This window comes from Notothenia rossii, assembly GCF_949606895.1.
Source record: "Notothenia rossii genome assembly, chromosome: 3".
NCBI lineage: Eukaryota > Metazoa > Chordata > Actinopteri > Perciformes > Nototheniidae > Notothenia > Notothenia rossii.
The window spans coordinates 37,602,296-37,620,109 of record NC_136901.1 but is presented as its reverse complement, the minus strand read 5'-3'; the positions used below and the strand labels follow the sequence as shown (position 1 = coordinate 37,620,109).

Here is a 17,814-nt window from a genome sequence, read left to right as displayed (position 1 = left end):
GTGATTGTCCAATTAAGTTCAGAGTTATTGTCAACAGCAATTACTCTGAACTTAATTGGACAATAACCCAACCTTAAAAAATGTAATTACTGTTGTACCACTGCAAGAATGTTGTCTTTTAACTACATAAGCAAACAAGACCATAAGAAGAAAGGTCAGAATCAGAGAAAACAGGGTGTTGCCATATTGAACTACATTGTTAGACACATTACATTTAAATGAAACTATAAAAGATAATGATAGTCTGGAGCATTTTTCCCAGCCAATCACAAAAGAGGAATATTTCAGGATAAATAGAGAGAGGTGCAGAATCTCTAACGGCTCCATAGGTCAACAATTCAAAGGAGTGTACAATAATATGCACAAAAAAACACACCGGCAACACTTAGAAACTGTCTTTATGGAAGTTTTCCGATTACATTTTTCTTTTTGGAACCATATTTATGTTTGATTCAGCCATCCTCAGCATATTGAATAATGTTTTGTTTGGTTTAATGGGATAACAGACAAATGGCGTATACGTTAGTTCAGAAAGATCAGCATACATACAGTAGGCTACTATAAGTAATATTTTGTTTACTTTTACACACATTCAGGGTTAAAGCTATATTTATGTGTGATACAGCAATCCTCAACATATTGAATTATTCTTTATTTGTTAGGGCTACGTCAAAAGTTCAGGACCTAGAATGGCAGAGACCAGATGGATGCCTTCTTTTAACAAAGTTTAATAAAGGAAAAAAGGAAAAAAACAATCCACAAAATGAAGGTGGGTCTAGTTCACGCTGGTGGCGGCGGCAGGACTCAGGCTGGCTCGCGCAGACACGAGTGAGACGGAATTATCTGGCACTGGAGTGTGAACATGACCAGGGTTTTATGGAGGAGTTGATTAGATGAGAACAGGTGCTCCTCATTGTTAACCAGCTGCGCCTTCTAACGATCAACACACTGCGCGGGAGGGAGAGAGAGAGAAGACATTATTTGCTTTAATGGATTAACAGAGAAACGCCATATACGTTAGCTAGTTCAGAAAGATTAGCATACGTCATTTTTTGTTTACATTTACACAAATTCAGGGTTAAAAACTATTCTGATCCACATCCAACAATCAACCACATTTTACTTTGTCATGTGGTTGCTGATATAAACATGAAGGTGAGTCATGTTGTTTCCCAACGTGCTTTACTCAACGAGCCAGAAATAACTTCATGCTTTTCACATTTCCGTAATGAATAATTGACTAATTAAAACATGGTTCTACTGATGCTCTGGTTATCTTGCTAAAACTCGTAGGAACATGCAGCTCATGTAGAGCTCATTTGTATTTAGGGAAAACAATTAAGAGTTACAGACAATAACAAGTTAATACTCTTTAGGGCTGAGAAGGAGAACCAGAATGACCCGTTTTGAAAAATGTGGGAGGATCTTTGAACCGGTGTTTATTTTAAGAGGTCTGTTTTGACTACATTCATAGCCTACTGCTAGCAACACACTTAAGGAGCATCTGTTCGTCGACACACACAGGTAAAACATTATATTAAGCATATAGAGTACAGAGTATTAGCATATACAACAATATATATCACCAGTCTGTGCTTTAGTTTGAACACATTATTGTCGTGAATGCTAAGATTTTCAGGAATGTTTTTAAAAGACAAAAGCTTCGGAGCTAGAAACGTCAAAGTGGATATTATAAAGATTGCATTACGATGAACCAAAAAAGGCTAAGTGTAATTTAAGTGGATTTCATATGAGGCACACACTTTCAAACCAAAACAAAAATGCTCTTTTAACCAGTGTTTAGGGATAACTTAATCTGTAATAGACACAAACCACATTTTTTAAGTGAGGTACTTTTTGACAAAACCCTTCCACCTACTTTAAAGGTTATTGATATATATATCTAGTACTTTTATCTGCACTGCCCCTTTCCTGTAACATTTCTTAAATAGATCAGGGGTTCCCAAACTTTTCAGCCCGCGACCCCCAAAATAACAGTGCCAGAGACTGGCGACCCCCTGTCGACCGGGGGCGGGGGCTAGTGAATTAATTTCAGTTTTCCGCTCTTTCGCGGGAATATCTCCGCAATGGAGCGAGCTTAAGTTTCACTTTCAATTGCATGATATAGCCCAGCGCAACACCTCCGTCAAGCATGTTGCCACTTGTTTGTACCATTTTCAGGCGATTTGTAATCTGTTCTAGAAAAACGATGTGTTTTTAGGATTTCAAGGAGCATATAGAACAAACAATGGATGTATTTTATGAACATTTATCCATGCTGAAATTAGATTTAGATGTGTTAGGAGTGAGATAGAGATTATTATCTAATATCTGATGAAGCATTGCATGGAGTCTGTTGATGATCAGAGGCTGTTGTTGGGGCTGCATAAACGTTTTTTTATTTTTGTTTAGACACTACACAGACCATGCAGGCCTCAGAGAGTTAAACTTGGGCCTGCGACCATTGTTTTATTGTATTTTGTTTTGAAAATCCACAGCGGAGGTTTGTGTCGTACTACATGCGGTGTATTTTGCATGTCTCTCAGTAGCCAACAATCTGTGAGTCTGTTGGCTCGGACATAAACTCGTGTTTAAAATAATACTACATAATAAATGTAGTCTACATTTCATAATAAGAGGTGTAAAACCTGAGGATTTTAAATCGCATTTGAACTAAAAGCTTATACAATCTGTAATTGTATTTGTATTGTTGATTTAATGTGTGAACGAGGCGATATAGAGAAGGTTAAGCTGTCATTATTAGGCTTTAATTTGTTATATACTGTTGGAATGGGTAAGCAGGCCTATTGTTTTTGGATATTTGTGGAGTTAGGTGGTCCATGAGTGTTTTTTATTGGTTAAGTGGTCCTTGGTATGAAAAAGTATGAGAAACACTGCGCTAGTGGATTGTCAAAGGGGGAGCCTCGTTGAGGAGAAATTATAAAGATGGCTAGTCCGCCCCTGAAAATGTCTATGCAAACGTTATTATTAATAATAATATAAAATAAAAAAAAATAATAAAAAAAATGAATCAATGTTTTTTTTATAAAAATTCTTTTTTTAAATTTTCCAATTTAATTTTGTAATCATCTCGCGACCCCCACTCGGGGTCTCTAATCCACGCGTAGCTAGATAATAACCACCGCTTTGCACTTGGAGTATTTTTAATGTGAAGACACAATTCTGCTGATCTAAACAGCTGCTTTGGATGATGTTGATTTTTAAAGTGAGGTATCGTCTGCATATAGTATCTACAGAAAAGTTTAATTTATACTTTTCTAACATTCCCAACACCTTTTAGGTTAAAACTCAACATTAAACACGTGTTTTACATCATAACATGTACAATAAGTGTTGTTACAGCTTGTGTGAGTAAAATAATGTTATTCTCCAGTCAGAAACATGGCCTCTGCGTTGTCCGAGGATCAGTTTCAGTGCAGCATCTGTCTGGATATGTTCCGAAACCCCGTCTCCATCCCATGTGGACACAACTACTGCCTGGGGTGCATCAAACGCTTCTGGGACACGAAGCAGAAGTTTGAGTGTCCTCTGTGCAAAGAAGACTTCAAAACCCGTCCAGATCTCAGGGTCAACGTAGGCTTGAGAGACATCACCGATCAATTTAAAAAGTATGTGCACATTTTTTATGAATAGATGGAAAAGTACACACATCCTTTACTCAAGTAGAAGTACAGATACTCATGTTTAAAAATACTCTGGTAGAAGTACTGACTAAACGTCTACTCAAGTCAAAGTAAAGAGGCTTTGAAATGTACTTCAGTAAAAAGTACCCATAACTAGCAGCTGTTTTAAAGAGTACCTGACCTCCCTTTATATTAATAGAACAATAATGTCATTGTTAGCTAATGAATGTTTCCATGCTGAACAACGGCAACATGACAACGTTTTCATTGGTCCCTCTTCTTTAGAGAAGACCAGGAAATGATGGATACACAGATCGTGTTCAAATCAATAGGCACGCAATGACTCTAAATAATAATGATCACGCCACCAAACACACATTCAAACTAAAGGAGCCAGCCTGTTTGGAAAATGTGAGAAGTAGAAAGTACAGGTATTTGAGTTCAAAGTGTAAGAAGTAGAAAGTACAGGTATTTGTGTTCAAAATGTAAGAAGTAGAAAGTACGGGTTCAAAATGTAAGAAGTAAAAAGTAGTCCGAAAATAAGTAGTGGAGTAAAGTAGTGATACTAGAAAGATTTACTTAAGTACAGTAACGAAGTATTTACTCCACTACTTCCACCTCTGCTTGCATAATCACACATACTCTCTTAAGCCAATTTGACTTGAACTAAATCTGTTTTGAATCAACAGGTCTATAAAGGGCCAGCCTGAATACAAGCCCGTCCCACCGAAGAGGATGGTGCAGAGACGACAACAATCGGAAGAAGTTTCCTGTGACTTCTGCCAAGGAAACAACATCATGGCGGTTAAGTCTTGCCTCGTGTGCCAGGCGTCTTACTGTGAGATTCACCTGACGCCACACCTGAGAGATCCACCGCTGATGAAGCACAGACTGACGGATCCGGCCATCTTCGTCACCAGTCACCTCTGCAGGACTCACAACATGATCCTGGACATGTTCTGCAAGAGGGATCAGACGCCTATTTGTGTGAAATGTAGAGAGAGGGACCACAGGAACCATGAGATCGTCCCCATCGAGAAGGAGCGCAAGAGGGTCAGGGTGAGGAAAGGAACACACTACAAAAACTCGAAATCTTGCCAAGTATATTTGTCTAATATCTAGTCAGAATATGTCTTTACACTAAGACATAATAACTTTAGAAGTGACACTGCAGTGAGATATAGGGTCTTGTTTTTAGACAATGCATAATCTTGTTAAGTCAAATAATCTTATTTTGAGTTGTATCTCAGATGAAATTTAACATATTTATTGGAAAATCACCAACTAACATTAAAAAACAGAGCACTTTTGAGCATTTGCGGCTTATATTGTAACACAACATTTCCTAATTCTGGTAAAAATATAGTTCAAACTGAGTTCTCCGAGCTAATTACAAAATGTGATTTATCTAAACATCCCTTCTTATTTCAATAAATCTGACCAAGCTAATTTTCACTTGTTCTACTGGCTGATTTTTTTTACTTATTTCAAGTGAAAACAACTTGTTTTCATTATTCTTTCACTTGTTTTTGGAACAGCATTTTTTTCCAGTGTACCTTGAGATTACAAAACATTTCTAAAAAATAAAATACATTTCTTCATCCTGATGGTTGCCTTACAGCGTTTTCTTGATCATGAATTCCTTTGCAGACTCAGATGAAGAAGATGGAAGCAGAGTTTAATCAGATGGTCCAGGCAAGAAGCAGAAAGCTGGAGGAGATCAACGCATCGGCAGAGTTGAGGAATGTAAGTTGAAGGTCCCTTTTTGACTTTAACAAGAGATGTCATCGTTGTCTCTTTGCATTTCGCTTATTTCTGCTCAAGGATAAAGAAACAGAAGCCCCTTCTTCCAGTAGATACTCTGGCATTATGCATTTCAGAATGCAAAATGAAGCTGAAGTTGACTTTGTTGTAGGAACCAGACAACAAGAATATTACAAAGCATTGAAAGCAATGTACTGTATGAATTTTATAGCAGGAATAGACAATAGCTTGCCATTAACTTTACTCCAGCCATTGATGTCCCACTTACAGTAGATGAGTAACTTTGGTAATGCCCTGAATTTCATTATCTGTTTTCAAATTGGATTGGAAGATTGGTTTATGTACAAATTCTGGCACTAAGATAAGATAAGAGATACTTTATTGATTGCAAATTGGGATTTTTTTTGCATTGCAGCAGCATAAAAAAACAAACAAGGCATTGCACATAAGTAGAAATAAACAATACTAGAAATTAAAAATCTCAAAATAGAATTAAAACAGCATAAAAAGTAGAAAATATACAGTAGACTGTGAAGATAGAAAATCTATATATATATACACTCTGACAACAAAAAATAAATACAAATAAAACACTATTGACAGGCTTTAGACACAATTGTGAAGTAGGATATTATTTACATTAAGTGTGTTCAATGATCACTACAAATGAGACTTCCCTTTTGTTCTTTAAAATGGAACAGGAAAAGTGGGAGACATTGATCAATAATTGGCATTATCAAATAATCATAGAGGAACAATTCAGGTGTGATTAGAGTATGACTGTAAAGCACACATGCCACTAACCCAACTCAGATATAAACTCTGGTTTAACTTTCTTCTGATGTGGTGTTTTGTAGTTTCAGACACATTTTCTGTAGCAGTGCTGCCTCCTTCGGTCAGAAAATCGAACTTTCCTTCTCAGTGCAGAACAAACTCTTTGCAATTGTGTTCCAGTCCAAAATCAGACTTCCATTTGCAGTCTTTTATATGTTAATTAACACCAAATTGTGCACATCTGCAGATAAACAAAGAACGGCAGATCCAAATAAGCATTCAGGTGGTCACCGGGGTGATAAGTGTCATCGAGAGTAACCAGTCTTTGCTCATGGAGGAGATCGAACAGAAGCACGAAGCGGCTGAGAGGACGAAGGAGGAGTTTATCAAAGGTCTCGGGCAGGAAATTAATGAAGTGCGGAAAAGAAGAAGTGAGCTGAAGCACCTGGAGAACACAGAGGACCCTCTACATCTGCTGCAGGTGAGAATGACATGGAAACAACCTTTATCCATAATTTCTAATGTATCAAAGTAATACGTCACTGTCTTCCGGTCAGAGAGGGCAAAAGTACACACATCCTTTACTCAACTAGAAGTACAGAAATACTCTGGTGAAAGTAGAAGTACTGACTAAACTTCTTTACTCAAGTGAAAGTAAAGAACTTTGAAATGTACTTCAGTAAAAAGTACCCATAACTAGCAGCTGTTTTAAAGAGTACCTGACCTCCCTTTATATTAATAGAACAATAATGTCATTGTTAGCTAATGAATGTTTCCATGCTGAACAACGGCAACATGACAACGTTTTCATTGGTCCCTCTTCTTTAGAGAAGACCAGGAAATGATGGATACACGGATCGTGTTCAAATCAATAGGCACGCAATGACTCTAAATAATAATGATCACGCCACCAAACACACATTCAGACTAAAGGAACCAGCCTGTTTGGAAAATGTAAGAAGTAGAAAGTACAGGTATTTGGGTTCAACATGTAAGAAGTAGAAAGTACAGGTATTTGGGTTCAACATGTAAGAAGTAGAAAGTACAGGTATTTGGGTTCAACATGTAAGAAGTAGAAAGTACAGGTATTTGAGTTCAACATGTAAGAAGTAGAAAGTACAGGTATTTGTGTTCAACATGTCAGAAGTAAAAGTAAAAAGTCGTAAATAAGTAGTGGAGTAAAGTACTGATACCAGACAAATGTACCTAAGTACAGTAACGAAGTATTTGTACTATATTGTGAATAGGAAGTTAGGTGCACAGAAACAGATAGAGAGGAAGTGCATGCAACGAAAGTAGAAAGTACAGGTATTTGTGTTCAACATGTAAGAAGTAGAAAGTACAGGTATTTGAGTTCAACATGTGAGAAGTAGAAAGTACAGGTATTTGAGTTCAACAATGTAAGAAGTAGAAAGTACAGGTATTTGTGTTCAAAATGTAAGAAGTAGAAAGTACAGGTATTTGGGTTCAACATGTAAGAAGTAGAAAGTACAGGTATTTGAGTTCAACAATTTAAGAAGTAGAAAGTACAGGTATTTGAGTTCAAAATGTAAGAAGTAGAAAGTACAGGTATTTGAGTTCAACAATGTAAGAAGTAGAAAGTACAGGTATTTGTGTTCAAAATGTAAGAAGTAGAAAGTACAGGTATTTGTGTTCAACATGTAAAAAGTAGAAAGTACAGGTATTTGAGTTCAACATGTAAAAAGTCGTCAGAAAAATAAGTAGTGAAGTAAAGTACTGATACCAGAAAGATGTACTGAAGTGCAGTAACAAAGTATTTGTACTCCACTACTTCCCACCTCTGCTTCCTGTGGTAGAGTTTCCCCTCTCTGAGTGCTCCGCTGGCCGCTAAGGACTGGTCTCAGGTCAGAGTTTACTCGGACAACATAGGGACGCTGAGGAGATCCTTCACCAAACTGGTGGATGTGTGTCAGGCACTCGAAAAGAATCTGTCTGCAGAAGGTCAGTAACTTCAAGAAATGGTTAGTTAAATCCTCAAATAAACACTTTGTAACTGTCTATCAATGAGCGTATTATACTTTATTGTAGGTGTATCACATGATGATTTGTCAAATTATACAACAGTACATATACATGTTTGTAACTAACAATGATGTTCTTCTTTTGTGTAGAGATGAGTAAGGCAAGTCAATATGCAGGTATGTTTCTGAATATGTGAAATCATCCCATTGTCACTAATGTTTAACAAAAATGGCCATAAATAGGTACTTAAAGAGAAAATAACCGATTAATGACTTCTCGTTGAACATTATCCAGAGTTTTTATACATTATATATCCATGTAATAAATACAGCAGACACAAAACTGATCTGAGTTCTGCAGCACTTCTAAACTGCGTGCCAAAAAGCTGCTTTTGTCCGCTATTTTCTAGGTTCAGTTTGTTATTTCTGTCTGAATGTATTGGCATACTGTACAGTTATTGTGTGTACAGAATATTTGTATAAGCGAAATATTGGACTTGTGAAATAGGACTTTAAACCCAATCACTGCAAAATGGCACTCTTGTTTGAACTCTGCGAAGCTGTATGGATCTGTAATATGTTTTAAGGTTATATAGTCTCATTTGGTGAAGTTAATTGAATTTTATCTGACTCACAAACTCATTCTTTCTTTCCTTCTCCAGTGGATGTGACTTTGGATCCAGTGACTGCTTCTGCTTGGCTGTGTTTGTCCGCAGATGGGAAACAGGTAACATGTCATGGACTAATAAGACTAATGACGGAAATATCTGATATATTCCAACACTTGAACGTAAGTGATGTTGTTGTTGTGGATCTTCAGGTGAGCCTCAGAAGCCAGCAGAAGAACCCCCTCCCCCCTGACGAGCCTCGCAGATTTGACTCCTGCGTCTCCGTTCTGGGGAAGCAAAGCTTCACCTCGGGGAGACGTTACTGGGTGGTCCAGGTAGGAACTCGGACCAGAACCAGATTTATTGCCAATGGGGTTTATATAATTTTTCCGGAATTCAACATTTCTGTGTCTGCTTTCATGAGAAATGTAACTTGGGATGAGGGAAATACATTCAATAAGCACGTTTTTGAGGTTGATGATATTCCCTCTACTCTATACGGTTCTCTCCGAGTGCAACCAATTGTCAAAGGTTACAAGGATGTGTTCCTGCTTTATAGATTGGCTGTATTTCAAAAATAAAGTTGACCAATGGATGTCATCTATAAGCAGGCCCGTATCCAGGATTTCTTAAATACAAGGTCCAAAACATGCTAGGGGGGCTCGGGGGCAGGCCCCCCGACACCTTCTTTTGATTTTCATGATCTAGATATCTGTTTTCATTTCATTTCATTTCAAACCTTTATTTAGACAGATTAGTCCCTTGAGATCATCGATCTCATTTACAAGGGAGACCTGCATCATTTAGTTCCACATGAAACATAAAAACAACATACAAACAACAGAGGATATCATATTTACATATTCAACATTTACAAATACCCAGAGTGTCAGAAAGCATTTCATTTAGACATGCCTTAAATACATTCAAAGAAATAAAAATGCTCAATTTCAATTTTGCCTGTAGACTGTTCCAAGCAAGTGGAGCTGCGCACATAAAAGCTGTCTTACCTAAGACAGTCCTTACTCTTGGCACATCTAACAAGACTATATCCTGTGATCGCAGACAATAGCTGCTTGCAACTTTCTGCTTTATCAATGAACAGATATAATACGGGAGTTTGCCCAACATAGCTTTATAGATAAAAGTGTACCAGTGACTGAGCCTCCGTACAGTGAGTGATGGTAAACCTGCCTTGGTATACAATGTACAGTGATGAGTAAGTGCTTTACAGTTAGTGACAAATCTCAGAGCACTATGATACGCAGCATCTAGTTTGCTTAGGTAGTTGGCAGGTGCATTCATATACAGCAGATCACCATAGTCCAGCACAGGTAAAAAGGTCACAGTGACTAGCCTTTTCCTGGCCTCAAGCGAGAAACAGGACTTATTCCTGAAAAAGAAACCTAGCCTAACCCTCAGTTTTTTAAGCAGGTTATTGACATGAAGTTTAAAAGAGAGACAGTCATCAAGCAAGATACCAAGGTATTTGTAACAGGCAACAACTTCAAGTTTTGTTCCTTGCGTTGATACAATATCTAAAACAGGCTCTGGTGACTTTTTAGCTTTTGAAAAGAGCATTATCTTGGTTTTATCCACATTTAAAAGAAGCTTTAGTTCAGAGAGCTGAGTCTGAATAATGTTAAAAACAGCCTGTAATTTAACAACCGCCTCCTGAATGGAGGGACCTGCACAATACATCACGGTATCGTCCGCATAAAAATGTAAAGTAGCTTCATCCACATTTTCACCTAAACTGTTGATATATATGGAGAATAAAAGTGGACCTAAAACAGAACCTTGAGGAACACCATTAGCAATGTTTAACCACTCAGAAGACAGCCCATCAAAGTGAACACATTGGGACCTTTCAGAGAGGTAGTTCACAAACCACCCCACTGCATGGCTGGATATGCCAGTACTGAGTAGCCTCTGTTTTAAGACACGATGATCAACGGTGTCAAACGCTTTGGAAAGGTCAATAAACAGAGCTGCACAACTCTGTTTATTATCTAGCATACTAGTAATATCATTTGCCACTTTCATTGTTGCAGTGATGGTGCTATGTTTCTTCCTGAAGCCTGACTGATGTTTAGACAGGATATCATTTATACATAAAAACTCCTTTACTTGTTCACTCACAAGTCGTTCGAGCACCTTAGCCAAAACTGACAATTTAGAGATTGGCCTATAGTTATTTAAAATAGTTGCCTCCCCTCCTTTCAGTAGAGGCAGGACATAAGCAGACTTCCATACTTTAGGAATTGTATTTGTGCTGAGGGAGAGGTTAAAAAGAGAAGTAAGAGGTGGAGCAATAAAATCTGCAGCTATCTTTAAAAAGAAAGGTTCTACGTTGTCCGGGCCAGCCGGTTTCTTAGGATCTAACTTGGATAAAGCTTCATGGACAATACCAACAGTTAAAGGAGTAAAACTGAAAGGGTTTTCCAGACCACATTGTTCAGAGTCAAGGACTGGAGCGTTCACAGAAGCAGAAGCACAGTCAGTGACAGAATCAAACAGAGAGCCACAAGAGACAAAATGCTTATTAAAGCAATTTAGCATGGTGGCCCTGTCTGATATAATGCCAGATGCTGTGGTGAGGTACGGAGGTAGCTCATTTGGGATATCACCAGTGGAAATCGATTTTATGGCTTTCCAAAATTTACTAGGATTATTCAGGTTTTCTGTGGTAACTGACAAATAGTACTTTGACTTAGCACTTTTGACATTTGAAGTAAAGCTATTCCTTAGCTGCCTAAAGCGTAGCCATTCTACCTCTGAGCCTGATTTCCTAGCCTTTGCCCAGGCATTGTTTCTCTCATGAAGGAGACTGGACATTTCAGCAGAAAACCAGGGATTGTTTCGTCCCTTCACTCTAAATTTACGCAGAGGTGCATGTTTATCTATAATTTTTATAAAACCAAGATAAAAATAAGACCATGCAGTTTCTACATCAGCACACAGATCGATTTTTCCCCAATCAAAATCAAACAGATCATGTAAAAAACCCTGCTCCACTAAGTGTTTTTTATCTCTCTTTGTGATGATGCGTGGTTTAACTTTTTCGTTTTCTTTTTAACGTTTTCAAGACGACGAAGACGACATTAATTAAAATGAATGTCGTCTTCTTCTGTCTGCTCTAATGTAGGCTACGAAGTTGTGCAGCGCCCCCACCGCCTGTAAATGGAACTACTACAAAGAACCCTGTCCATTATGTACAGTTATTATTTCACAACTTTTATTACACCTCGAAAGGTCCGCACATCAGTGACCTCAATGGTGGGTACGGCCATGTCTATAAGTAAAGGAAAGAAAAAGATACTTGCACAGCCCTTGACATGAAATAATAGCTCTTCAATGCCCCCTTGTGGCTGTAAGGATGTTCTTGGTAACAGGTGAAGACAAGATCATCAGGGACTGGAATACATTTCAATCCACCCATGTCCCCTATTTCTAATCTTGGAGAGGGTGACAGAATACTTAAATTATGTCCTGTGGAGGTGTGTCCGACTTTTCTTTACAGACCGCAGTCCGCTTGCATTTAGGAAAAGTGAGCATGGTTGCAGCTTTCATTTGCCTATATTTCTAATCTCAATTCTCTGTTTGGTTTCAGGTCGGGGATAAATCAGACTGGGATTTAGGTGTGGCGAGGGAGTCCATCAACAGGAAGGGGGCGATCACGGTTCGCCCTGACACCGGTTACTGGGCGATTTGTCTTCGAAAAGGCATCGAATTCAAGGCCTGTGCCGGACCCTCCGTCGCCCTCCATCTCCAGGAAAAACCCCAGAAAGTAGCCGTCTTCCTGGACTACGAGGAAGGGTCGGTGTCCTTCTACAACGCAGACGCAAAGACCCACATTTACACCTTCACAGGCTGTCTTTTCACCGAGCCTCTCTACCCGTACTTAAACCCGTGTCTTCATAACAACGGGAAGAACACCGCCCCGTTGATCATCTGTCCCGTTGAGGTGGGGACCCCTGCAGAGATTTATCTGGCCTTTTAGGGGTTAGTTAGTTAGTTAGATCCCGCATTTTAACAGGAGACTAAAGGCCCACTTGTTTTGGAGGGAAAAGTCCATGAGCATTTCCTTATCCGCCGTGAGAAAGTTACATTTTGACTAACACTATGCACTAGTAAATAAGGCCTTTTAAAGTGTTTTAGACGTATTATTGATGTGCACAATCAAAGCCATCCACATATAACTCATGGATCTTCTGATCCCAGAACAGCCAACTAAACAAATCTGCCCTTTTGCCAAAACCACGTGATTCCCTTAAACAGCCAGTAGGGGGCAATTGCTCCAGTTGTATAGAAGTCTATGAGAAAATGACTCTACTTCTTACTTGATTTATTACCTCAGTAAACCTTATCATGAGTTGTTGTTCTGGATTACTAGTTTAGTGTCTTCTTCAATACAGCATGTTTATTTTGTAAATGATATTCCAATGAGTAATAAGCTTTTTGGTGGGGCCAACTTGTTTTCGACAGTTATCCTACTCAATATTGTCGGGTGTTGTCCATGTTTTTCTCTTAGGAATAACCATTTTCTTTTTAATGTTTTTTTTTTTAAAAGTAAAAAATGTATTGCTACGACCAATCTTTGGAGCACACGTTGCTACCGTAAACAGGATTTTGATGTGATTGTAAATATGTTCTGGTTTTGGGACACGGTTATATAACTTTTTTTTGTAGGATGACAGACACTTTGTTTTTATTTTTCCATTTGTAAAAATAATCCTGACTTAAAATGTTGTAAATATATATTTTTTAATTCCCGAAAATGAAACTGCTTCTCACATCTTTCTACAAAAATGTACGTGATGAGGAACTTTTTTTTGCATTTATTATTTAAGGAAAACATGTTTTACCCTCGTAGATTAGTGTGCTTAATTGTTTCCTTTTGCCAACATTTGTAAACTCAAATGATCAGAACATGTTTTTTTTTTTATGAGGGTGTACAAAGACTGTAAATACTTTCAAAGTAAATAAATAAAAGTTGTATTCTTTCTAATTTGTGGGGGAAACTTCTGTAGCAATTGGAGTCAGGACTCAAGAGAGACACGAGGAGAGCTGGAGCTTTGATGGCAAACACTGAGGGTTTATTTGGTGCTTCGGCCGGAGAATTCACAAGACATGTCACGGGCCACGAGTTGACCACACGGTTGAGATGCCACAATCAATTCTGAAGAACCCTTCTGTAGCTCGAGGTTTTAACTAGTTCAGAGTGTAATAATCAACATTCTTCAACAGATTAAACAGCTGAGGACACTGAATCACATTTGTTGTCGCTTATGGCTCGGGGTCATCTACACCCCGAGAAGGATGCTCCAGGTGTCCCATAACAATAACTATCTCTGACCGACAGTTGCCCGGTCATAAACTGCTAACAACAACAAAATGCTAGGGCAGCCCCTCCTTAAGGCTGGGCATCTGCGTCAGAGGGCAAAAGGTAAACATGTATGGAAATTATTCCCTGACATAATTAAACTAGGATTCAATATTGTCTGAAGTTTCTGTTTCAAGTGTGTGATCACAGTGACTGAACTAATGTTGCTTTGAAACCAAATACGCACCAGGTGGCGTGCTTTATTATTACAGTAAGTACATAAGCCGTTCAAACCGAAAGGAGATGAAGCCGTCTGAAAGCACTTAACCTGCTGAAATATGTGGGCGAGGTCGAAACAGGATTTAATGATGAGCATCGTGCTTTCCTTTATGATTGACTGGATTGGCAGACAAAGCAGTGCCTGTCAAAACACTCAGCATCAGAACTTCTTCAGAAATATTTTCATTTCTAGTCACCGGTTAAGATTTCAAATAGTTTCATATTGACTAAACACCTTAGGGCTTTATTGGTTTCAAAATGATGCAGGTATTCCAGGTTTTGTCAGTTCATTGCTTTCATCCTGCAGAAGACGTTTCATTGCAGTCTTAAGGTACAGGTTCAGATTCCTTCATGATATGTATTGAGGAAGCAAGTAGAGCTATTCCACAGTTTCAACGAAAGCAGGTTCTCTTTGGTTTCAAGGAAACAAAACACAAAGGATAGACTCCCCCTCTGTGATTAATTGGAGTAATGAACAAGCCTTTACCTACATGATATGGCTGTACTTTAATAACACTAACAATGATTTGCACATCCCGAGAGTTGCAAACAGACACACTGGATGTGATAGGTTTGGAAAAAAGAGCCCTTAAAATGGGACAGGCCTCGTGAGACCCCTGAATTTGGGGTGTACAGTATCTCGATTGGCCAGAATATGAGTCCAAGCTGGCATCACTTGTGAAAATGTTTGTGTTGTTGAGGTATACAGCAGAAATATACATAACTATAAATATGCTTCCATTTTTAGCCGTGCTTTGGGGATTCCAGCTGACCACTTTGGTGCAGACTGAAATGTCTCAACACATCTTTGACGGATCTGCACACACTTTGGTGCAGATATTCATGTTTCTAAGAGAATGAATCCTACTGATTTTGGTGACAACAGACTTTACATGTAGTACCATCATCAGAACAAAACTGTGAGATTTCCATCAGCATCTGTTTAAAAGTCATGTTGGTATTAGCAAACATTAGCACACTAATGCACTTAGGATAGTCAACGTGGTGAACATTGTGCTTGCTAAACATCAGTGTTTATTGCATGTTTACTGTGAGAGTGAAAGTGAAGCTAACCTTAGCATTTAGCTCAAATCCCTTTTGTGTAATTGACTTAATTAAACCACATCTACATTTAAAAAAAAAAAAAGTAGAAATACAGAGCCAGAGAAGCAGTTCAAAATGTTGAAAATAAACAATACATCTAAAGAGCCTGACACACCAAACTGAAACCAAAGAACACGTCCCGACGGACCCCATTGTTGTGTCGCCTCACGTCTTGGACAAAAAGTCGCACTGGAACACACCGCAAAGACTTCAGCCGACGGCCAAGTACGCACTGCGCATGCGTGAGTGGCAATAACTCTCCTTACCAGCAGGCGGCGGTGGTGTGTATTCGTCATTCAAAAGAGGCAACAACCAGAAGACAGACTGCGTGATATATACAAACAACAAATAGCGTGCGTTCCATTTTCACTCTCGTCCATCACAGACTGTTTAACATAACAACTTATAATAGCCGTGTGTGCCTTCTTCACTTCCGTTTCGCTTCTCATGCACTAATTCGCTAAGCTGAAGAGCCAATCAGAGTCATTTATTTTGCCGACAGCCGATTCGGTGGCGGAAGGTGTCGGCATGGCCAAAAAGACACAACAGTGCGGGACACACCAATCTGAATAGGGCAACAGGACGCTTATCGACGGCCAGACATCTATCGACGACCAAAATACAACCACATCCCACCCGTCCTTCATTCCCTCCACTGGCTTCCTGTCTCATTCAGGATCGAATACAAGATCGCACTACTGACCCATCAGTGCATCCACGCGAACGCTCCTTCATACCTGAAGGAACTTCTCACATCTCAAACCTCCATACACGCAACCTCCGCTCCACAACTAACCATCGGCTTCGCCCCCCCGAGGACCAAACTCCACACAAAGGGGGATCGGGCTTTCTGTGCAGCTGCTCCTCGTCTGTGGAATTCCCTCCCAGACCCCCTGAGGACTCCCCAGACCACTGAAGCCTTCAAGAAAGGCTTAAAAACCTTTCTTTTAAAAAAAGATTTTGATTAATTAATTTTGTTTGTTTTTATTGTGCATCCTGTAGCACCTTGGGATTGCTGTGAGCAATGAAAGGTGCTTTATAAATCGAATTTATTATTATTATTATATTATTCAATGTTACTTTGTTTGCATCAATCTTGATACAGGGTACTTATTATATGTTGTACTTTGGATTCCTAAAGCTTTTAGTCTGCCATCCCATCATTCAAGGGTGGTTTTCACTATAAGATTTTTTCACTATGTTCAATCTGAATTTACTTTAAAATAAAAAAAAATCTGACTTTTCTACATCCAACTCACAGGTTTATCATTACTTTGAGAAAAGGGATTATCAATTTACCCCGTTTAAAAGTGAAGTTATAGTCCTTTGTTCTGAGAATGTCATTTTGGAGCCTGAGACCTGAAACACAGGCTCAGGGGTAATCAGGTTAAGTGTCAATATGCCTCCTCTTGTTGCCCAAAGAAAGGGTATACAGCAGTGTTATTTAAATCCTTCCCTCCATCCATTCTGTGAGTTGTGAGGGGAAAGAGAGGAGGAGGAGGGGAAGCAAGTAGTAGGGGGTCGAGGAGCTGTGAAAACAGAAGGACAGGGAGGCTCATGATATGATTAAACGTCTGCTCGAACACAGGGGTTTCCTGGAAGAGAGAGAGAAGAGGAGATAGGGAAAGAGGGAAGAGGCAGAGGACACGATAAAGGGAACAGGGAACAAGGCTCTTGGGATGCTTTAACTTTACTGAACATCGCTGGGTTATTTCTGTCGCTGCAGAGTCAACGCTTAGAGTGAGAGGTGGGTGTTTTGTCCATCTTACTATTTTTCTCTCATTATATATAATGTGTGCATGTTGAAAAGGCTGTTATTGTGGACATGCTTGTAGTTGGGCGTGTTGTACATCAGAATCACAAGAATCAGGTTTATCACCAGGTTGGTTGACACATACGAGGATTTGACTTGGTGTTGAGGTGCATACATAAAAATAAAAATAAATTAAAAACACAGCTAGAAAACTATTTGAAGAAACTATAATAACATTAAAAAATATAGTAAACATTTTGTCAAAGATAGCAGTATCTACCGTACATTGAATATGATTGAAATTGTATAAATAAAATTGGAATAAAGCAGCACTTATTGTACAATTTTTTTTTTCTCGTTATACATTTTGACTCTTTGACTACGACGATATATAATATATATAATGATTAGACTTTCCTCTGTGATTTATTATCTATTCATCGACACTCACCAAACGCTAGTGTTGTTCTATTCATAGTGTGATCAAGGGGGTTTGTTTAAAATAATGCATATATTGGGATTATTCGCAAGGTGGAGGTGGAGAAAGAGTTACCCACAGATGGCCTCTCTGGGGGGGATA

General features: G+C 38.8%; 1 protein-coding gene across 2 annotated transcripts; it reads left to right on the top strand.

The window, feature by feature from the left end:
- Positions 1-143: 143 nt before the first annotated feature.
- Positions 144-13,783, top strand: LOC307033793 (E3 ubiquitin-protein ligase TRIM39-like). 2 transcript variants are annotated; one of them, XM_079672420.1, is made up of 11 exons: positions 144-1,155; positions 1,377-1,524; positions 3,395-3,629; positions 4,334-4,703; positions 5,295-5,390; positions 6,430-6,663; positions 8,000-8,144; positions 8,315-8,341; positions 8,827-8,891; positions 8,985-9,107; positions 12,386-13,783. In XM_079672420.1, the coding sequence occupies exons 3-11, from the start codon at positions 3,403-3,405 to the stop codon at positions 12,773-12,775; spliced, it is 1,677 nt and encodes a 558-aa protein (XP_079528546.1). In that variant the 5' UTR covers positions 144-1,155; positions 1,377-1,524; positions 3,395-3,402; the 3' UTR covers positions 12,776-13,783. The 2 variants fall into 2 exon arrangements, with proteins under 2 accessions (XP_079528546.1, XP_079528545.1); XM_079672419.1 differs by lacking the exon at positions 1,377-1,524 and having other exon boundaries at positions 145-1,155.
- Positions 13,784-17,814: the final 4,031 nt, after the last annotated feature.

What these genes read in the sequence shown, in the direction of transcription:
- LOC307033793 (XM_079672420.1), top strand. Translation starts at nt 3,403, where the DNA reads ATGGCCTCTGCGTTGTCCGAGGATCAGTTTCAGTGCAGCATCTGTCTG. An exon ending in ACCCTCTACATCTGCTGCAG is followed by an intron (nt 6,664 to 7,999) that starts GTGAGAATGACA and finishes TTCCTGTGGTAG; the next exon opens with AGTTTCCCCTCTCTGAGTGC. An exon ending in TGTCCGCAGATGGGAAACAG is followed by an intron (nt 8,892 to 8,984) that starts GTAACATGTCAT and finishes GTGGATCTTCAG; the next exon opens with GTGAGCCTCAGAAGCCAGCA.